Source organism: Hippopotamus amphibius, chromosome 17 (assembly GCF_030028045.1).
Source record: "Hippopotamus amphibius kiboko isolate mHipAmp2 chromosome 17, mHipAmp2.hap2, whole genome shotgun sequence".
Taxonomy (NCBI): Eukaryota; Metazoa; Chordata; class Mammalia; order Artiodactyla; family Hippopotamidae; genus Hippopotamus; species Hippopotamus amphibius.
Window position 1 is genome coordinate 17,817,594 of NC_080202.1, and position 23,983 is coordinate 17,841,576.

At 40.0% G+C, this 23,983-nt stretch overlaps 1 protein-coding gene across 1 annotated transcript in view; it reads right to left on the bottom strand.

Annotated features, from left to right (window-relative positions):
- Positions 1–23,983, bottom strand: part of CRLF3 (cytokine receptor like factor 3) — a 35,812-nt gene that overhangs the window by 7,424 nt on the left and 4,405 nt on the right. The window contains exons 2-6 of the mRNA XM_057713768.1: positions 16,048–16,255; positions 13,134–13,221; positions 11,886–12,063; positions 9,967–10,189; positions 9,212–9,344 (exon numbers count right to left, since the gene is read on the bottom strand). Of these exons, the coding sequence (XP_057569751.1) occupies positions 9,212–9,344; positions 9,967–10,189; positions 11,886–12,063; positions 13,134–13,221; positions 16,048–16,255 (830 nt within the window). The remainder of the gene's footprint in view (positions 1–9,211; positions 9,345–9,966; positions 10,190–11,885; positions 12,064–13,133; positions 13,222–16,047; positions 16,256–23,983) is intronic.

A 23,983-nucleotide genomic window follows, 5' to 3' on the forward strand; every position in this document is an offset into this window, starting at 1 on the left:
TATCCAAAAGAATTCGAGGCACTGAGAAGACCTTCTATAATATTCCTGCCAAAGATAAATAACCCAAATCTAACCATCAGGAAACATCAGAAAAACCCAAATTGAGGGGTATCCTATGAAATAATTGACCTGTACTCTTAAAAAATGCCAATATTATAAAATTTAAGAGAGACAGAGAGGGACTTCCTAGGTTGCGCAGTGGTTAAGAATCTGCCTGCCAATGCAGGGGACCTGGGTTCGAGCCCTGCTCCAGGAAGATCCCACACGCCATGGAGCAACTAAGCCCGTGAGCCACAACTACTGAGCTCTCGTGCCACAAGTACTGAGCCTGAGCACCTACAGCCCGTGCTCCGCAACAAGAGAAGCCACCGCAATGAGAAGCCCAAGCACCACAATGAAGAACAGCCCCCGCGTGACACAACTACAGAAAGCGTGCACAGCAACGAAGACCCAATGCAGCCAAAAAATAAATAAAATTATTAAGAGAAAAAAAATGAAGTGCTTTCTTAAGTTCTGTGAGTCATCCTAGCAAATTATAAAACCTGAGGGTGGGCCCTGGAGACCCCTGAACTTGCAGCTGCTGTCTGGAGTGAAGGCGATCTTTTGGAGGGCTGTGCTCTCAACCTTGAGCTTGGCCTACTCATTGCAAGTGTACATTTTTCTCTGTGATTAAACTTTTTAAACGAATAATTAAATAAAATTTCTTGAAATTAACTAAAAGTTAAAACTCAAAGTGGTGAAGAAAAAAAAGAAATCCTGGGAAGAATGAAAAAAACTCCTTATTTGAATAAATCACAAAATTGTTCCTAAAAGCATCCTGCATGAAAACAACATTTGATAAAAAAGACAAACCTGGCATTAAAAGCTTACAAAAGTTTCTCTAAATATAAAATGAACCACGAAAGTAAAGAGCCAATTTACCTGAAACACAGAATTATTTTCATAGCTAAGAAAAAGAATGGAAGTTTAAAATCTTTGAATATATTTTTTCCCTTTGGCCATGCCACATGGCTTGTGGGATCTTAGTTCCCTGACTAGGGATTGAATCCGGGGCTCTGGCAGCGAAAGCGTCAAGTCCTAAACACTGGACCACCAGGAAAGTCCCTAAAATCTTTGAAATTTTAAATTGCAAGACAAGCAGTCAGGACATTATATCCTAAAAAAACTACTCTAGTGGTTCTCTCACATAAACAAGTCCTGTAAGAAACTCTGCTATAAATCATCCAAATACAAAAACTATATAAAAAAGAAAAATGGTATACAAAATAATTTATGGTAGGGTACAATGACCTTGGAGATACAATTAATTTAAAAAAATCAATTTATGCACAAGTTAGTAGGAACGCATCCATTGCATAGAGTCATATAGAAAGTTCTAGGGCATAATTTTTCTCAAAGGTAAAGTATTCTGAAAAAGAACATGATTCAGAACAAAAAGGAGCAATTTCAATGGCAAAAGGAAAGATAATCTATTCCTATTAATTTGCTATCAGTTTGTACTTTGGCTAACTGGTTGGATTTCAGTGGCAAATCCTCATTACCATGTAATCTCAAAATTCCTTCTTCCCACACTGAACACCTGGAGCAAAGATCCAAAAATTCAGTTATTTCACTAATATATCATAATATATTATAAAAAAATCCAACTTTATGATAAATATAAGAAAGAAAATGAGAATATTATTATGGCCTACAGTACAGATCAGGTAAAACCAGTAATACGTAATATTGACAAAGATGCAGTGACATCAGTCAGGACCCTTACACACTGCTGGGAAGATTGCAAGTGCTTCCAGGAACATAGCCAGTGGCCTGTGTGTCACTAACAGGAAACTAGCCCAAGGAATAAAGAATAAGCCATATGTCAACAAAAAGGGTCACGGCACGGACTAACTTGTCAGGAGAAAGAAAGAGAAGGAAGGGATGTCTTATCAAGTCATGGTAAACAAAGATTTTTGATATAGAAATATATTCCCTACTACACAAATCCTGAAATAGCTTTTATACTCTCTTAAAATGAAACTGAAAGTCATATCTATTATAGAAATTGAAAATCTTCCAACAAAGAAAATTCTAGCATGGCAGATTTGGTTCTGAGAAATAAAAGAGGAAGAAACACTTCCCACCTCACTTTATGAGGCTAGCAATTACCCTGATACCAAAGACATCATAAGAAAAAAGACAGATATCTCCCTTGTGAAGAGACGTAAAAATCTTCTGTCTATATAAAAGCTACATTTAGCAATATATATAAAGAGTAATACACAGTCAAGTGGGGTTTCTCATGGGAATGCAAAGCTGATCCAATGTTAAAAAATCTATCATTGTAATCATACTGACAGAAGAAAAACCATATGATTATCTTAATAGATATATAAAAATAATTTGACAAAATTAAACATCCACTTATAGATAAAACTCTCAGCAAACTAAGAATAGAAGGGAACTTCCTTAACCTAATAGAGGGTATGTACAAAAAACCTACAGCTAGCATCATACTTAATGTGAAAGACTGAATATATTCCTGCTAAGATCTGGAATAAGAAAAGGATGTCTACTTTCAACAATGCTATTCAGAATTATACTTCCTAGCCAGTGTAATAAGACAAGAAAAAAATTACAAAATTACGACGGAAGGCATTTTCTAAAAAAACTAAAAGAAGATGGAAATTTCCCTGGTGGTCCATTGGTTAGGACTTGGCTTTTTCACTGCTACGGGCCCAGGTTCGATCCCTGGTTGGGGAACCAAGATCCCACAGACCACTCGGTGTGGCTGGAAGAAAACAAAACCCAAAAAACGAAAAACAGAAACTAAATGAAGGGCGACTTTTGGATTTACAGCTCTACAGCCTGTCCCCAATTGCTATAGGAAGGTGCTACCTTATAATATGGCTCTTCTGTGAAGCCATGTCTCCTCTGACACTCAAAACCTAATCTGGTTCCAAAGAGCTTCTATTGCCAGACCTGAGTTCTCTTCAAAGCTGCTTATAGGACTTCCTAGGTGGTGCTGGTTGAGAATCTGCCTGCCAATGCAGGGGACATGGGTTCAATCCCTGCTCCAGGAAGATCCCACATGCCGTGGAGCAACTAAGCCCATGAGCCACAACTACTGAGCCCGTGTGCTGCAACTACTGAAGCCCACGTGCCTAGAGCCCGTGCTCTGCAACAAGAGAAGCCACAGCGATGAGGAGCCCGTGCACCACAATGAAGAGTAGCCCCCACTCGCCGCAACTAGAGAAAGCCTGTGTGCAGCAACGAAGACCCGATAAATTTTTTTTTTTGAAAAGGTGCTTATAGATCACTGTCCACTGTCACCAAGGGACACAGCCCTTGCTTCCTAAGATGAAGCACTCTGACTTCCCTGGACATTTTCCACACCTGTTCTCTCTGCTTCCTCAAGATCATTCAAGCACTGTTTAGTCCTGGCCCTGTTTGTAGTCTTAGAGTCTTCTCCTTCTGGGATTGAATATTTGGCGATTTTTGAGACTGGCCAGCAACTGTCACGATTTCCAGCCTAGTTTTGTCTTAGGAAGCCTTTACAGCTAATTTGGGATTTGAGTTTTCTGTATTTCTTAGTTCTATTGAAAAAGCACTTATGGGCCCCTACCCCCTCACCTCTTTATTTTTCTAAAAAGTTTCCAGTAGTGGAAAAATTCACAACTATGGTGCCACTATGCATATACTGGTCCCAAAAGATCTCATCTCTCTTTTGAACCCACTCTAATCAAGCTTCCCTCCCCCACAACTCCCCCGAAACTGTTCATGTCAGGGTCACCAATCCATGTCCAAGCTGCAAACCTAAAGGTCAATTTTTGGTCCTTTTCTTATCTGTTGGGTCAGCAGCACTTGACATAATTGATCACTGCTTCCTCCTGGAAACACTTCCTTTGCTTGGCTTCAAGGACACCACATCCCCCCACTTTTCCTGTCTACCTCACTTGCTATTCCTCCTCAGAATTCTTTGCTGGTTCTTTCCTCCCCAAAAGCTAAATGCTAGAGTTCTCCAATGCCCTCTTCCTACAATCATTCCCTGGCTAATCGCATGCAGTCTCATGGCTCTAAATACCCATCTACAGGCTAAAAACTCTCAAATCAATATCTCCAGTCTGGTCTTCTCCACTGAACTCCAGATTTGTATATCTGTCTATTCCACATTTTCACTTATACGTTTAATAAGGAACTCAAATTAATTTGTGATAGAACAAATTGATATACACCCAGAAATAGGCTCCTCATACGGCCTTACCTACCTCAGTAAATGACAATTCTACCTTATGTTACTAAGTCCAAAAACCCTGAGGTTACACCTGACTCCTTTCTCACATCCCACAACCAGCCTATCAATAAATCCTGTCAGTTCTTCCTTCAAAATAAATTCAGATTCTGACCACTTATCACTTCCTCCACTGCTCCATCCTGGTCCAAACTGCCATTAGCTGTCACCAAGATTAATACTGGAATGCTGAATACAGCTTTCTCTTCATTTCTGGCAATATTTTTGCTCCTCCTCTCCAGCCTCCTAACTGGTCTCCTCCCAGCCTGTACCGCTGTACAGACTATTCTCCACCCAGCAGCCAAAATGACTTGCAAAACATACTATGTCAGATCACATCATTCATTTGCTCAATGCCCTCCAATGGCCTCCTATTTCACTCTAAGTTCAAGCAGAGTCCTTCAGGGCTAGCCTGCCAGGATTTGAATCTCAGCATCACTATTAAGAATCTGTACAACCTCAGGCAGGTGGTTTAATCTTTTTACATCTCAGTTTCCTCATCTATAAAGTGTGTCTACCTCCTGGGCATGTAATGAGGATCTGTAGACATTAACTCATTTAATACTTAAGGACTAACACACAGTAGGGCTCGACAAATGTGAGCTGGTTGTTATTATTTTGTAGTTTAGCTCAACTCGTGTATTCACAAAGAGTCAAATGTAGAGCATGACCCCAAGACTATGAAATGTGAACCTGACTTGGCTTTACTTGAAGAATTTTGTTGCAAAAAGGGAAAGAGAAAAAGATCTCTGCCTGTGTTATCAAATGTCCTCCTTATAAATGGGTGCAAGTGAGCTCCAAAGGGACATGTCTTTGAAGAATTAGAGAAGAAATATACACAGCCTGTCCACAAGAATGTCACACTTTTCTGGGGTTCTGACTACACTCCCATCTCTATTAACCCCACGTGCACTCATTACTTCCTGTTCTTTACATTTTTTTCTCCTCCATATCTTTGGTACTTGCTTTGTTTCCCTACCTGAACTGTCTTTTCCAGCTCTACCTGAGATAAAGCCTTCACCAACCCCTCCTCTAGAAGTAAATGTTCCTTCCTCTATATTCTACAGCAGTCAGGATCTTTCCTATACTTTATAATTTATAGGCTTTATAATTTATAAGCCAAGAACCAGAATCAATTCACCAGCCGCGTGAGTCATCTTGGGAGCGATCCACCATCCCTAGTCAAACTACCCCAGATAACTCTACGTAAGCAGAGTGAGCTGTCCTTGCCAAACTCTGAGAACTGCAGTTTCCGAAGCTAAGTAAATGGTGACTGTTGTTTTAAGCCTCTAAAGTTTTGTGGTGGTTTGTTACATAGCAATAGATTACTGGAATAATACTTTTTGATGTTCTTGAAAGGAAAAAATAATAAAAATTAGCTAGCCTATTGCCCCTTGATTTACCTGTGAAAGGCAGGGTTGAACAGTGGTTAAGAGCACAAACCCTGGGGCTAGATGGCCAGGATTTGAATACTGACAAGTCACTTAATTTCTCTGTGCTCTTGTTTCTTCATGTGTAAAAGAAGACAGTAACCTCCTAGGCTATCAGGATTAAGGCAGGCTGTTAGAAAGGAAGCTGTTTATTTTTTTAATAAATACAAATTTAATAGAGAGCAAAAATCAATCACTATTATTCACATGGCAACATAGTCAAGTGTTGCAAAAATATTCACATTCCAAGGTCAACTTTAACTCTAGCCACGCTTCCCTCCAAACTGAGAAAGCCCAGTGTGGAGGAGAACATACAAGATTAACACCACCACCTCCTCTCCAAATACTATCAGAGCTCAGAAAGCCTGTTATTATAGGTAATAAATGCAAAAAAATAGAAATCAAAAAAATAAAGCACATCTCAATATATACACAGCAACAGAGGAAGACTACTCTCCCTCTGGGCTTCCTTGTCATCAGGCAAAGCAAGGCTATTTGCAAATAACAGTGCCTGAGCTGACTACGGCAAGGCGCACAAGAGAAATAAGGATTACAAAGTTCCTTTATTCACAGGTAACCAAGGATTAGAAAATAATTTCCTGAACAGTCTCACCTTCAAAGAAAACTTTCTTCTTGTCTGAGATGCTTTTACAAATGAGATTTCACAATATCCCAGATTCTTTACTTAATATTAAACTATCAATGCACAGAGGACACCCTCAGAGCTCAAATATGAGTAATAGAAATATTCTCAGATATCTCCACACTTTACAGATTGGCAAATATGCTATCAGACTAAGGGAAGCTGTTTTAAAGAAAGGAGGTGGTTGGAGGAGAGAAAGTAAAAATACCGTTTAAAAAATAGTAAGATTGGGAAATCTTGGAAGCAAAGAAAGGGAAAGCAGGAACGTGTAAGACAGGAAATCGGGGAGAGGCCTGGAAGGAGGAGGTTGCTAGTTGACCCAGGCTCCACATGAGACTGAGCGCGAGACACTGTTCGGAGCCAGCCAGTAACAGGTTTCTTTGACGTCAGCAGCTCTAAGCATTCCAGAAACCTCAGCAGGGATAGATCGGGCTGAGCAACAGGGCAGGGCCTGCAGGGGTGTAACCTTCCCTTCTGACGATGAGGCCCCCAAACAGCTGAATATAGTTTATCTTTATTCGAGTAGCCTCTCTGCCCCCACCCCTACGTGTGAAGGTGCCACCACACAAACACACCATTCACATCTTCTGTCTGAACTGCTGATGCCTGAAATTCCTTTAAACAAGGAAAGAAAAAATTTTCAATCCACATTCCAAGGAAAAATGAGAAAAATGCTAAGGTCTGGCTAAGATAACACTGAGCTTAACTAAGTTTCAGTTAATCACCCTACCAAGGATGGCCCAGTCAGGTACCTTTGGAGGAGGAGGGAGGAATTAGTGGTTATTGAGGCCGACTAAGTGTCAGGCCACAGTCCACAGACAGTACATGGGTTTAAATCAATGTGTAATTTCCAATGTCGTAATCTATAAACATTTATTGAATGACTTAAGAAACAAACTTAAGTAGGTCATCTGTCGTCCCTTCCCCTGTGTTCACAGAAGAAGTTAAAAGTGAAAAGAGCATCAGATCACCATCACCAGGGGATAAAAATCACAGAAGAGGGAAAAGGAAGAGAGCTAAAGATACAGTAGCAGAGAAACTATACATTCCCACACTAACTCAAATCACCTTTACTCTCCCATGAGAAAGACAAACAAGAAACGATATAGACCAGTGGTTAAAATCACTGGAGCCAGACTGGGTTTGAATCTTAGCTTTGCCATTTACTAGTTATGTGACACTAGGTAAGCTACTTCACTTCTCTGTGCCTCAGTATCTCCATCCCTATAAAGGGTACCTACACCTATTTCATTGGGTTATTGTAAAAATCAAAGGCGTGAATGTAAGTAAAGTGCTTAGAACAGTACCTGACACATAGTAAATGCAATTTAAATATTAACTGCAATTAATATTACTATGATTATTATTCTTATTATGATCTGAGATGTCTGGCCTGAATCTATTAACTCAGGAAGCCTTGTCATTATACAGAAGTAGCTTATTCTCAGGAGACTAACTAATGGGAGTATTTCTATAAACAAGGGACGTAAGAGAAGAGGTTTGTTAGCACAGAAAAGTCCTGATTTCCTGGGGAATAATTAAATAGACGTTAGGTACCAGGCTCCTTATTTCTCTCTCTTTGTTGGTATTTTCTGGTTATTAAGCCATTCTTTCTCCATAACATAAGGGGTGAGAGGAGGTGTCAAAAATAAGACAAAGCATAAACTAGTGTATTCTGATCAGACTGACAGTTCAGATGACTTAGAGGGTGGAGAACACGGCAACATTAGCTTAGATAAAACTTTCAGATACTCTCCATGCCTTACACAACGAGGGACTGAGAACAAGGGGAACCTGGAACAAGCATTCAGAATAAAATCCCATGATCTCATGACTTAAAACTTAGAGGAGACTTTGCTACACTGAGGTGTGTATAGTGAACATCAGACAAGCTTTACTTTTCTTTTTTTTTTAAATAAATTTATTTATTTATTTTTTAGGCTGTATTGGGTCTTCATTGCTACACAGGCTTTCTCTAGTTGCGGCGAGTGGGGGCTACTCTTCGTTGCGGTGCACAGGCTTCTCATTGCGGTGGCTTCTCTTGTTGTGAAGCACGGGCTCTAGGCCCGTAGGCTTCAACAGCTGTGGCACTCAGGCTCAGTAACTGTGGCTCGAGGGCTCTAGAGCACAGGCTCAGTAGTTGTGGCACACAGGCTTAGTTGCTCTGCGGTACGTGGAACCTTCTCGGACCAGGGATCAAACCCGTGTACCCTGAACTGGCAGGCAGGTTCTTACCCACTGCACCACCAGGGAAGTCCAAGCTTTACTTTTCTAAATCAAAACTGGGCTTTGGTTTTTAGAAAAAGTTATTTAGAAATAGGACCACAGAGAATACATCTCAGACAACATGAAAATAAGAAAAAGGAAATTCTTCTAATACAGGAAGAAATGGATGAAGAAATATAAAATTAATTGGTGGCAGGAGAGGCTTGCTTTCAATTTTATTTTACAGAGACTGTATATATAATATGTTTACCCTGATAAATTGTCTCTCACAGACACCTGCTCTTATTGATTCACAAAGAAAAAAAATGGGGGCAGGGGGTATGTTTAAGATTGACTTTGAGAGAGATTCTATATACCTCTACCTACCAAGAAGAAAGAAGACCTAAACACAGCGAATACACACTATGTATTAGGCAGAAGCAGGGCATTTTATACACATTATCACAGTTCATGCTCATAACAACCCTATGGATACATATGAGAAAAGTGAGGCAAAGAGAAGGAAATTGCTATGAAGTAACACTGCCCAGAAATGATGGAATAAACTCAGGACTGTCCTGATCCGAAGCTCATGGGTGCTCTGTGCACTCCAGTCTACTGCCTAAGGCATGGCAGACAGATCTTTTCATATCCACTTGCCTGAATGTTAACGTCTGTCCACAGAAGTAAGTGGGCGCACTGGAGTAGAGAACCCCGGACGACTCGGCATCATTCCGAAGCGCTATGTTTCTTCGACTGCTCAGGCTGTACCCCTCAAAGCCAGCTGTCCACTCTTTTTAAAAAGCAAAGATATGGAAAACTGTTAGACTCTTTTGGGGAATATCTTTATCGCAGACATGTTAAATAAAACTTGGAAGTGGAAGATGCTACTCTTAGGGGTCATGGGCAAGTTCAATAAAAGGAAAAATTCAGTGACAGGGTGTCGTAGTCAATCCTACAAATCACAAAAAGAGATTTTAGTCCCTTCCTGCACATTTTTTGGCAAGGAAGATCAAATAAGTGTTATCTCTTACCTAATAAAATCACGTTTGAGCTTATTCCAACCTGAGTAAGCAATGAGTCCAAATCTTCTTGAAAAGTTATAGGAGAGGTCAATTTTGGATCGTAAGACTTTTAAGGAAAAGCCTCTACCAAGAAATACATTGAAGGTTTGGATCAAATATTACAGTCTTCTAATGCAATATTTAAACGTTTTGGTTTTAGGGATGCTTATAATCCAGTCTGGCACTATGTGGGAACTCTTGAGATAAGAACTAATGAAAATTTCTCAAAATTCACACGACGTAATTTGAGCAGGAAGTAAAAGACATGTTCCATGTTATTCTCCATCAGTTCGGGGTTTATCCTCAGGAAAAAGGATTGTCAGTTTCAGGAGTAAGAAAGCGACAGCATACCATGAGGCACCAGCGTGGAATGACCTATCTGGGGGACGCTCCAAGGACTCCACTCCTGCCGGCCATCTCCTCGGGCACAGACTCTGAACTGATAGTCAACATTGGGGTCTATGTGCAGTACTATGAATTCAGTTTCAGAGCCTACATACACGTCCTCAAAATGACTGGAAGTACATTTACGGAACTGGAGCCTGTAATCTTGGGCAGTAAAGTCATCGTCCACCTGAGGAGAAAGGCTTTGTGTTAGGTGAAAGGCAGAGGATAACGTCTCTCGGCAACACTACTTAGGAACTTTGAATGGGGGGCATTTGGGGAGAAGCATACAGGCCCACATGCTGCATATGGACTATTCTCAGAAGGTCACAGGAAACATGCCATCATTATTTCCCTTCTTTTCCTTATTGAACCATGTGCTTTATAACGCCAGTCTGATATGAAAAAAGTCTGCTTTCTTTGATGTAATGGCATGTTTTCTGAACGATTAATGCCATACATAAGACATTCAAAACTCAAAGACAAGTATCCCACAACTACATCATTCATATAACCGAGAGTTAATATCTGAAATATAGAAAGGACTCCTTAAAATTAATAGATGACAAACCACCCCAAAAGGGAAATGGGCAAAAGACATGAATTAGTGTTCTACAGAATAAGAAATGTAAGCAGTCAAAAACATATAAAAATATTCAACATAATGTGTAGTATGAAAAATGCAATCAAAAACCATGAGATACTATATCAGCAAAGACATAAAGTCTAACAACATCAAGTGTTGATCAGGATGCAGAGTAAGAGGAATGCATACACTACTGGTAGAAGGATCTTCCGGGACAATCACTTTGCAAAGAGTTTGGTATTTCCTAGTAGATTATAGATCCAACACTCTAAGGTCTCATAGTTTTATGGCTAGGTATATACTTTGGAAAATCTTAAATGTGTAATACAAGGAAACAGAGCAAAAAAACTGGAAACTGTAGGTCCACTGACAGGCAAAAGAATAGAAATGGAATAAGAGTTTTTATTTTGAACCAACAAAAGCATCTCTATTTCTTTCTTCTGTACCAAGGCTTCGTTTTTTAAAATCCCATTTAAAAAGCAACAAATTTAAAAAATTAATTAAAAAAACAAGCAACGAAATTAAAAAATTTAAAAAAAAATCCCATTTAAGGAAATAATTTCCAGAAGCAGACTACCCACCTCTGAATGATGTATCTGTCAATAGCCAAAACATTATGACTCATCTGGACACAGTTTTATCTAAAATATGGTTACATAATACGATTTAATACACAAAATTCTTGGCAATGCTGAGAATGTGAGAAAACCATACTTTAGAACTTTATGTCAGAGCTATTAGTTCAGTGTTGAACAGAAAAATATCCAACACCCAATATTCACTATCACCTCCTGAATTTCCTAATAAATAGAAATGGGCGCAATCCTCAACTCACCAAGAGTTAACTTTGGGATACATGTGACGGGTAATAACGTTTTGATACGGAGATTTTGTAAAGTACCTTCAAAACTGTTTATCTCAAACTGGAAGAGCTACCTCAGTTCAACGTCCCTGTGACCTAAGTTGTAAAGCAAAAGGGATTTTTGTTTTTGAAGAGAAGAAAGTATTCAAAGATAATTTAAAAAGTTGTGAGATCAGTTCGATGCTTTGTGATGACCTAGGGGGTGGGATAGGGAGGGTGGGAGGGAGGGGCTATGGGCATCTATGTCTACATGTGGCTGATTCACTCTGTGTTAGCAGAAGCTAACACAGCGCTGTAAAGCAATTATAAGCCAATAAAGATGAAAATAAATAAAATAAAAATAATTTTGACACTAAAAAAAAAAAAAAAGGTGTAAATGCCTCCAAATCTCAAATCCAAATTTTGCTGAAGCCACTTCTACAATCTTGAATTACGTACCTTACACCATCGTACGATGATGCCTCCTGGTTTCTCTATCAATTCTTCTATCTGTACTGGTGGGCGAGATGCTACCGTTCCATGCTTGAAAATATGGTCTTTCACTATGTTAAGAATTGAGTCATCCAACTGAGCAGATAAGCAAGGCACATCAACCAGTAAAGGCACTTCTGGTAAGCTGTGGACACAAAGTTCACGTGTTTATGAGGCTTTTAGCTGAGAGTTAAAAATACAAGGCAGTATAGCCTTTAAAAACTGCGAATCACTGTGTTGTACACCCGAAATGTATACAACACTGTAAACCAACTACACCTTAATTTTTAAAAAATAACAAGGACGTTCCCCAGCCCCACCACGCACTGCGCAGCTTGTGGGATTTTAGTTCCCCAACCAGGGATCGAACCCCGGCCCTCAGCAGGGAGAGCACGGAGTCCTAACCACTGGACCGCCAGAGAATTCCCCAACAAGAAATATTTTAGATCAGTCACATACTGTAATGATGCAGAAGCCCCCAGTAAATGATGCAAATGGCAGTGGGGGCTTTGCAAGATGTTACATAAAAATTCTCTTCCTGGGACCTCCCTGGTGGTCAGTGGTTAAGACTCTGTGCTTGCACTGCAGGGGCGGGGGCACAGGTTTGATCCCTGACCGGGGAACTAAGATCCCACATGCTACACTGCGTGACCATAAAAAACAAAAACAAAAAAAATTCTCTTCCCAAATAAATAAAAAGAACAAGAGAAAATGGGTAGGATCACATTTGTTAAATTTACACCAGAAGATCTGGTTTCCTGAGCTATGACTCAGTTTTGTTCGTTTTAATTGAAGTACAGTTGATTTACAATGTTGTATTAATTTCTGCTACACAGCAAAGTGATTCAGTTATACATATACATACATTCTTTTTCGTATCCTTTTCCATTATGGTTTATCATAGGATATTGAATATAGCTCCCTATGCTATATAGTAGGACCTTGTTGTTTGAGCTATGACTCAGTTTTAATGATATGTTCAGAATTTTTAAAATTTAACAATTGTCTTACACATTAGGATTGAAGAAAATCTACAGTTGGTCTATACCAAAGATTAAATTCACAACTATTTCATACTAGTGATACTGGCAGTGGGCAGTGAAAACTTGAAAAATACATTCTCTATTTCCCTGAATCAGAATTTTTAACAGGGGGTAAAAAAGAGAAAAAAAAGAAAGAGAAGCAGTTTAAGCCCAAGAGACACTACTCTTTTACCTGTCCAACTGGATGTGTGAGGCCTTTTTGGTAAAGCTCCACAGTTTTTCATTCTGTTCTCCTACACCACCCAGAATGGCGATCTCACCTATAATCAGGAATAAGAGAACTAGTACAGGGAAAAATGGTCACATTATAAACTAACCAACACAACCCGTGTCTAGGTGGGTCTCTGGTTCTCTTGCAAACAATTCTTAAGTGATGTCACAAATTCCCCAAAAGTAAATGTAGAAACTATTTTAGAAATGACTTTGAGGTTAAACACCACAGAAAAGGGGTACACAGTGACAACGTTCTGCTAGAGATGAAAGATTCTGCTCTACAAATGGAAACCTGGTTTGTCGACCAATTTTATGCAAGGCAGAAGTCCCAGGGACCTCTTCCCATCTCCCCCACAGAATCTTCATCAACTTCAACAAGAGTCAGTGCAAATATTATCCTGACACAAGCAATAGGGTGTAGGGTCATATAAAGGAGATACTATATAAAGGCACAAAAAAATGATCAACATCTCTGTCCTTCCACAGCCCTAAAGAACACTGCCAGAACTGTTTTCCATCTCAATGTGCCCTGGAGTCACTCAAGTGTTTTGAGACCACATGACACGACCCGCCCCCTCACCGAAAGGAAAAGAGACACATTGAACACTGCCTCGAAATCCTAAAAATTTCATAAATAAGTTTTAAATCCCTAGGGAAGGGAGGGGAGAAAAAAGTTTGAAATTTAAAATATTTCTGAAGTATAAAAAGAAAAAAATCAGGTGCTGTAACAAACATGTATGTCTCTCAAAGGATTTATTTTCTAAAATAAAAACATTGGTCAGGCCTCATGGTGATGGGTATACACTCTTGACCTGTGCTGAACTGCTGCTGAGTTTGCTTCCAAATGCTAAGCCCCCAGGGAAAGACATTCTGCAGTCCTGCTAAAAAAGAATTTTCTCAAAGGCACTGTTACAGTCAGTGGCAAATAAACACTTCTCCGTCAAGATAAGACAAAAATGTATAATTAGCATGTAAAGATAACACTAATACTATATTCTAAGTGGGACCAAAAGGGCACTAACTTCCAGTTGGAGTGACAGACCTGGGAGCCATGCACAGTGTTTATCCTATGCCACTCACAGCAGTCAATGAAGAATCAACAGTGTTCAGTCTCCTTCCCTGGATCCTTTTTCCTCAACTGCCCTTTAAATATTGGCGTCCCTCAGAGCCTCACCTTCTGCAGCCTTCTCTTCTCATATTGTACACTATCTTTTGATGCTTTTACTCATTCCCATGGGTTCAGAGGTGACATACACACCATTCACTGCCATACTGACATCTCCAGGTAAGATCTCTCCCCTAAGCATCACACCCACATTGCCAACTCCTGGCATCTTCAGCACCTCAAACTCAACATAACCCAAACCAATTGTCTAACTACCCACCCTCCTTCACGTCCTGTGTCAGTCAATGGTACAATTTACCAGTCATCTAAAATCACACTGGGTTGGGTCATCCTAAATCCTTCTCTTTCTCCTCCATCCTACAACCAATCATCAATAATCAACACTTATGGCTCAGTAAAATCACCAATAATTCTATCTCCAAAAAAATCTTAAAACCAGCTCTGCTTCATCTTCACCTGTCACTGCCTTCGTCATTTCCTATGTGGACTGCTGCCATAACTTTCTCATTGGTCTCTTTTACTTCCTTACAACCTCTAATACAGTCTCCAAAATGTGGGCAGTGTCATTTTTAAAAATGCAGGGCTTCCCTGGTGGCACAGTGGTTAAGAATCTGCCTGCCAATGCAGGGGACAAGGATTCGATCCTTGGTCTGAGAAGATGCCACATGCCATGGAGCAACTAAGCCCGTGCTCCACAACTACTGAGCCTGCGCTCTAGAGCCTGCGAGCCACAGTGAATGAGCCCACGTGCCGCAACTACTGATGCCCCCACGCCTAGAGCCCATGCTCCACAACAAGAGAAGCCACTGCAATAAGAAGCCTGTGCACCGCAACAAAGAGTAGCCCCTGCTCTCCACAGCTACAGAAAGACCCAATGCAGCCAATAAATAAAAATAAATAAATTTTTTAAAAATGCAAATCTGACTGTGTAACTCTGCTGCCTATAATACTTCATTCAATACCTCCCAGATATGCTATTCACTTTACTCTTGACGTTCCTTCTGCTTCCGATCATGCTATGACCTCCTTTTCTTCCTCTGCCTGCTTGATGAATTTCTTCAAGCCTGGGTGGAACTCCTCCTACAGAAAACTACCCTACACTCTTCCAGGGGTAGGAAGAGGAGGCATTTCCCTTTTCATGCTCCCATGAGGCCCTAGATCTCTCTCACCATGTGTTCACTGGGAGGTGAACCCCAAAGGGCAGAACTATTACCTTTTTATTTAATGTACCTGACAAAGACCTACAGGCGGGAAGGCAGGCAGGCAGGCAGACATGTACGCAGGAAGGTAGCAAGGCAAGAACTGGGCATCCTTTAACCAAAATAACTGATTAAAGACAGGAATACAACCACTGCAATTTCAGGCGTAAGCACCAATCCTCCTCCTCAACCTTCTAAAAAGAACAATGGAATTAAACTCTATAAACCATCAACACTCTGAAAAATATGTGAACAGACTCAAAAATGACCGTAAAATTGCTGTGTTAACAGTGAATGAGATACTATTATCATAGAACCATAAGAAAAATCATTTACTCCCTACTTTGTAAATGATCATAATTAGTACATTAGTTGTACGTGCCCTACGATACCTCACTGTACACCTGTCATCCTATATCACTAACTGTCCCAAGATTCACAAATAGCCTAAGTATTCCATAGATGGCAGGAAGCCTGCTGGCACCCTGGGAAACCAGCACAGTGTCAATCTGAATGCGCCACACTTAACGGGCTCCCTGGACTCCCACCTTCTTGGACTAAGTCCTCTGCAGTGTTAACTCCGTGCTCTATCAGCTTCTGGCAGTCTTCTAGTGGTTTAATGGTCTCCTGTTCGATGGTGTCCACCTCTTGCAAAAGGGTCACCAATCGCTCATCCAGGAGCTTCCCAAGGGTTCCTTTTAAATCATTAAAATGCTGTTTGAGGACATCTCTTGTCTGGGATGCACTTTCTTTGATCTGAAAAGAAATAACATAAAAACTTAGAATCAAAATCTCTAGAAGAGGCTAATCCACAGGCATCACCCTTAATAACCTCAAGGCACTCCACAACCATCACCTTCCACTCACTGATAAACCAAATGTGATGCATTTGTGCAAACGCGCAGAACTGCATAGAGCTGGCCTTCAGGTGAGACAGAATGGGCTCAAAGCCTGGTCCCATCATTCACAGACTAGGTCAAGTTGGTTAAGTTAATTAAACATACTATGCCTCAATTCCCTTATTTGTCAAATGAGTATTAAAATGCTCACCTCATGGAGTTGCTGCAAGGATTAGAAGAAAATAGCCTATGTATTGCACTTGGTAAAATACCTGGCACACTGTTGTTCTCAATAAATAAATGTTAGAAATAAATATTATCTGCACAAAGTAGTTCTTGGAAATAGTATGTTTAAGTACCAAGAACATTAAATTAGGAAGGGATTAAAATTCATTTTACTGAAAAGCTGTAAAGACATGGTAGATTAAAAAGCCACAGTACAGAAAAAAAAAATCACTTTGTGGGCAAAATGCCCTCATTATGGTAAAAGAAAACTAAGAAGTTATTTACAACCCAAAAGGTTCATAGGAGACAGAAGATGTTCAGGAAAAACACACCTCTAGGACAATGACTTCATCCTTTTTGAGTCACGGTCCTCTCTGTGAATCTCAATGAGAGGTTTACAGACCTTCTTCCCAGAAAAATGAATAATCCTTACCCAAAAGAAATTTATTCAGTTTCAGAGATTACAAATTCCCTCAACATCCCAACCATGGCTTGCCCAGAGCAGTAATTCTGAAACTTGGTTTGCAGAAGAATCACGGATTATACAATTGCAACCTGTTCAGTTTAGACGTCAAGGCTCCATCCCAGAACCGGCTTGGAGAAGGGGCTGAGGGGAGCGTATGGGCAGAGTTCTCCTTTTTCACAAGCACACTTGTGACTCTGCAGCCCTTGCATTGAGCAACACTACCCTAGGTCCACAGAGCCCAGATTAAGAACTGCTGTTCTAGGGGGTATGACAGGAAAATCTTTACATCTCACAGATATTTTGAAAACAAGTCAGCTTTCTATACAGACACCGGATTATTTTTTTAAGAATACAGATAACATACAATTCACTTTTTCTCACTTAACAGGAAAATTCTAACTCTAAGCCACTCAGCTGCATTAAAGCAAACTCATACTTTACTTTGCAGATACTATCATATTAGCTTCCTAAGACGTATTATATTCGCTACCCTAACCCTTTGCTAACTTGATCTTAGCAAAAGCATTTGACGTCCAAGAAAAACCCACCAAGAAAAGAACATATCAAAATGTGGTAAAGCACAATACTTCAACAGTTAATAAATTTAGAAAACTTCCTATTTATCCTCTAACACTAGAATTTAAAAGAATACAAAAATGTGGTCCAGAAAAGTTCACAACCATGTAAAAACAAAAGATGCCCACATCTAAGGACTACAAAGAAACATGGGGGAAAGAAATATGGTTTGATTGCCCAGGGTGGGGAGATGGCAGAAAAATTTTTCCCTCTTTGACATTAATGTAAGTTACAATGGTATTTGTGCAGTAAGTGAAAGAATTTCTTAAGTCATAAAGACAAAGAGAAATCCTAATTTAAGTTTAATTGTTAACTCATCTCTGTAAAGTTACCAGAGAACTTCTAAACCCACGTTGAAGTTTTAAAAAAAAAATCAGAGGGCGGGTATATTCAAAATGTCCTTGATTTGATGCATCACCCAACTGTGGGGTCCTTGAGAATCAGGCTCCAACATACACAGCACCTAGCAAATAAATGCTGTTCAATACAATTAAGTTAATCAGGTATGTTTTTAAGACTTTTTAAAAAGAACCAGGTAAAGAATGCCTTATGATTTTGATACACCTCACCTGGAACATTGTTAGACATGCAAAATCTCAGGCTCCGCCCAGAATTACTGGATCAGAAGCTGCATTGGTAACAAGATCCCCAGGTGATTCATACAAGCCCTACAGATACCAGAATAAATGAAGCCAACATGCTGGAACACTTAAATACAGTTTGCACCCCCACCACCGGGAGGAAATTCTGCAGTCTAGCGCTATACCAATGAGGTCCTGTCTCCCTCTTTAACGGATACCGCACACACAGGAAGTGCATTGGTTAGGTAAAGCCAATTTCCTCTTTAGAAAGAATTCAAAAGCTCCTTCAGCTGCTGCAAAGCCCCACTATGTTTTGTTTTTGTTTCAGAACCTCAGAAAAAAAGGAAGTGTGTGAACACAAAGCAGTGAGAAGGCCAGCAAAGGGAGAATCCATTTCCAAATCCACCTCCCGCAATTTCATTGTAAATCTGACTCCTTTTTTGTTTGTGGATTCCTGGCCACTGCTGTTTCAAACTTGACACTACCTTGGCATCATTTTCTTCTCCCTGAAATAGTTCGTAATTCAAACTCACAGCCACCATTAATCAAAGCATGTAACTAATCAAGTTTTTAAAAAGCTCAGCTTTTATTTTAAAATGCAGACTTTGCTGCTGAGTGAATTTCTTCGTATTTGATGTGGTACCATGGTCCAGTGTGCTCACTGCTAGCTCACCAAGAACTCTGAGAGGTAGGTCTGCATTGTCTATGTTGAAGAAAGTAAAACTCAAGGAAGCCAAATAACTTCCCCAAGGCTTCCCAGTGCCAGAAACAATGCCACTGACTCCAAAGACCACGGTCTGTCCACTGCACCAAGCTGGTTAGTGCTTAGAGATCCCATTTGAAAGCATTCGGGGAAACCGGTAAATTACGTATTGGCTGAAGACCTTTACTGCTGCAATGTATATTTCCTGTCCTTGCATAAAGAATCATGTGGTAGACAACCCCTCAGAACAAAACAATTGTGATGGTTTGTAACAAGGTAAATTTAAGAAGACTACAAAGAATACACAACTCAAGGTCTCAAAAAGGAAACTACAATATACACTGTTTACGTTGATTAACAATATTTAGAACCAATTTTCTACTAAAACCTCTACTGTAACAGACCATTAAAACTTATTTACAAAGTTTCTACTGCAGATGACTAATTTCAAAGCAACTGTACTTTTTTAAAGTTCTAACATGAGGATGGTCTCAAAATGCCAAAAAGTCATCAAGCTTATACATCAATATTAAGTCATGCAAACGCCTAGTAAATATATACTTCACAGCCCTCCAAGACAACAGTGACTGGTACATTTTCCTCTAGAGTTTAGCTACTAAAATGTCATAAAACCTACGTAGAATCTGATTTAAGACTCCTCTGGTCTTAAGTGGCAATATACAGTTGCTCTATCTATAACATAACATAACGTGTGTTCCAGGAAATTAAGTAACTAGACTCTCCTATACCTCCTCTAAAACATGCATTTTCATGACTTATAGGAAAGAATTTTTATCCTCCACGTTTAATCTAAGAGTTTATTTTCCTAGTTGTTTTACTTACAGGAAACCAAAACTCTTTTTAAATTAGACACTGGCTTTAAACACTATTAGCTAACAAGAACATAGGGATTGGGCTTCCCTGGTGGCGCAGTGGTTAAGAATCTGCCTGCCAATGCTGGGGACACCCGCACACCTGCACCCCGAGCTCTGCAACAAGAGAAGCCACCGCAATGAGAAGCCCACACACCACAACGCAGAGTAGCCCCTGCTCACTGCAACTAGAGAAAGCCTGCGCACAGCAACAAAGACCCAACACAGCCAATAAAAAATAAATAAATAAATAAGAAAATCTTTGTTTAAAAAAAGAAGAAGAACATAGGGATCAAAAATAAAAGACAGGGGCTTCCCTGGTGGCACAGTGGTTAAGAATCTGCCTGCCAAGACAGGGGACATGGGTTTGATCCGTGGGCCAGGAGGATCGCACATACCTCTAGAGCAACTAAGCCTGAGTGCCACAACTATGGAGCCTGCACTTTAGAGCCTGCAAACCACAACTACTGAGCCCCCATGCCGCAACTATTGAAGCCCTCATGCCTAGAGCCCATGCTCCACAAGAGAAGCCACCACACTGAGAAGCCCACACACTGCAATTAAGAGGAGCTCCCACTCTCCACAACTAGAGAAAGCCCATGCACAGCAACAAAGACCCAACGCAGCCAAAAAGAAATACATAAATAATAAAATATTAAAAAAAATAAAATAAAGGACAAAGTAAAGATACAAAATAGTCAACTGAAATTGAAGAAGCTAACCAAAACGTTTCCTCTCAGTTCATATGAAATGTACTGCATTAGCCATTTGTCTTTACACTGACATCAAGACATTAGTCATTATTATAGCAATAAAGGAAACAATAACAACACTGCAGCTTGCACCTACTGAACACCAGGTATTTACCCCCATGGTCTCATTTTTTAAAAAATTAATTAATTTATTTTTTATTTATTGGCTGTGTGTGTCTTCATTGCTGCACTCGGGCTTTCTGTATTTGTGGAGAGTGGGGGCTATTCTTCATTGCAGTGCAAGGGCTTCTTATTGCAGTGGCTTCTCTTGTTGCAGAGCATGGGCTCTAGGTCTGTGGGCTTCAGTAGTTGTAGCTCGAGGGCTCTAGAGCACAAGCTCAGTAGTTGTGGCATGTGGGCTTAGTTGCTGCGAGGCATGTGGGATCTGCCCGGACCAGGGATCAAACCCGTGTCCCCAGCATTGGCAAGCGAATTTTTAACCACTGAGCCACCAGGGAAGCCACCGTGGTCTCACTTAAATTCTACCACAACCCTATGAAGAAACCATCTGTAGATGAGTGACATATAGGAGTCAGTGAGATGAACTTGCCCACATCACAAAGCTAGTCAAGTGGCAGAAAATCTGAACTGTCTGCTTCATAAGCTCGGCTACATTTCCTTCTTCTCTCTCTTACAGTTAGGCTTTTTTAAAAAAATGCTTATTAAAACTTTCAAAAAGAAAATCTTTACTATATGATTTGGTAGTCTGTTACATTAATGGCCCGAGTAGACCACGAACCATGCCTTGTTGATACTCATATCCTTATACAGACCTCTTCCCTAGAATACAGGCTGGGCTGGTGACTAGCAAGGCAGTCACATGTGCATCGTTACACAGTGGAACTGAGTTGTGCCAGCTCCAGGCCTCAGCCTCAAGACGACCTGGCAACTTCTGCTTTTGCACTTTGGGGGGTCCTGAGCCACCGTTTAGGAAGCATGGCAATCTTTCTTGAGAGAACAAGTGGAAGGAGGAGAGTGGGAGGGGTGGGAGGAAAAGTCAGAGAGCTCGGCACACAGGCCCAGCCATGCCAGCATTCCAACTGAGTTCTGCTACCACTTAAGGCTCCAAACAGGTAAGTAAATGTTCTGTCTTGAACATTCCAGCCTCAGCTGCCATCTGACTGCAATTACATGAGAGCTCCCAGCAAAATCAGGAGAACTGCCCAGCTGAGCCCTGGTTAATCCCCAGAATACTAAGCAAATGAATGCCTTTTAAGCCATCATGCTTTGGCATAGTTTATTATGTAGCAACAAATAAACAAATCATGATGAAACAAATGTCTAATCCTTGATTATCTGCATTAGTGAATAGGGTGCGTATAATCAAGACCACAAACAATCTAAGAAGAATGTCTGTAAAACTACACCCACAACATTCATAAAGGGACTCATTCAATATTTACTGAGGTCTGGTATGTGCCAGGAATTGGGGTTATAAAGATGCATGAGGCATGATCCTGACCTCAAAAAACAGTCATTCTAGTAAAGGAGACAGTTGCATGCACACGTAACTATAGTAAAAAGTATCAAGTTTCTTATGTAAGTGGGACAGCCACAAACTGCCACCAGAGCTCAAAAAGACCATTCTGCTGGGAAAGAGTTGGAGACGTTTGAAGAATAAGTAATAAGTGGCCAGTTGGAGAAGTCAGGGAGGTCCCCTTGAACTGTAATAATATTTGATGGTATTATTTCTATGGCTAATATTTATTAAGCAGTTCACACGTACCAGGTCTTGTGCTAAACATTTTAAATACATTTTTCATTTTAATCCCCACATTGGCCAAGTAAAGTAGGTCCTATACTTATCCTCATTGTACAGATAGGAAAGTGAGGGGTTAGGAAAGTTAAGTTTCTCAAGGTCTCATGACTACATAGGGGCAAATGCAAAAAAGTAAAATAACTGCAAATATAAACGATTCATGGATACCCTCAATAATAAAAGCTTGTCGTGGGACTTCCCTGGAGGTCCAGTGGTTAGGACTAGGTGCTTTCACTGCCAGGGCCGGGGTCTGATCCCTGGCTGGGGAGCTAAGATCCCACAAGCCACGAGGTAAGACCAAAAAAAGAAGAAAAAAAAAAAAAAAAGCCTGTCCTACAGTAGTTTGGCTTTTTAGATCACCATATTAGTTACCACATTTCTAGTAATAAGAACAATTCCCTATTAAAATTAAATTTACATTACACTCTATTTGGAAAAAAACCATTCTACACAGAGAGAAACTGGGCTCCTCTGTGACACTCACACACTTTTTAATTAATATCCCTGAGTTTAACACTATTGATTCTGGACGCTTGCTTAAATTCTCATTTGTATCCTACTATATTTCAAGTGAGGTTCGGACTCAACAAGCAGCTTTCAGAGTGTCGTGTTTAAAGATAATTTGTAAAAAGACTTGTTTGAGAAAAGATGACTGAAAAGCCAATGTAAATATGTGGTCTTATGCACACAAATATATGTGCAGCTTTTTTTCCCTTGGTGGTTGAATATTTAGTTTTGCTTCCAGTATTTTGACACATCTGAGTCAATACTTTTTAGCCTACCACCAACAAATGCCCCATAAGTACGCAGGTAATTTTAATTCACGTCTGCGTTAAAAATTAGACTGTACGTGGGAAATTTTTCATAATAAATGCTTATGATATAATGCCAACCCAAAGATAAAAACAGATATAAAGCTGCATATACAGTAGTCTTTCAATTTGGCAAAATAATACATCTAGAAGGATACACCAAAATGTTAACAGTGGTTGTTTGTAAGTAGCAGAATCATGGGTTATTTTCAAATTATTTCATCTGTTCTTGGTTTTCCCCAGCTCTAGATTTAACCTTTTCTTAGGACACTGTAATAGGGACATTTTAAGTACTACTGCAGTAACAAATTATTTTCAAACAGATTTTTGGACTGTTTTGAAAACGGGTAACAGAAGGGGAAGTGGGAGATAAAAGAAGCAATAATAGCTTTCTTTTCTTCGCTGAGCTACTAATACTTCCTGCCCTCGTTTTCTGAAATAACTTTTTCCCCCCACTGAGTTCTCTATCTGTTCTAGTCTTTAACTAGTATGCTACATGTTTTCAAATCCTGTAGGAATAATGATCTATGGAGAACCTGGTACTGTACATTAGAAATAGCAAAGTTCCCAATGAGATCTTCAAAAAATTACCTGAAATCGACTATGAAAAAATTGAAAACAAAGTACCATGAGAGACAAATGGTCACATTACAGATGTTGAGACATGCTAAGACAAGCACTGGCTTGAGATCGTCAATTACTCACTTGTCTGTCATTGCATAATTATTTAACAAACCCCTGCTGTGTTTTAATCTTGAGGACAAACCACAGCAATTTACAACAACACATCTGTAGTTTAACCTGGTTTAGGTTAAACTACAGAGATGGGTAGCGAGCTGATGAAGTGTTAATGGTATACTCCAAGGCACTGTGCCTCAATTTCTTTTTTCTTAAAGATT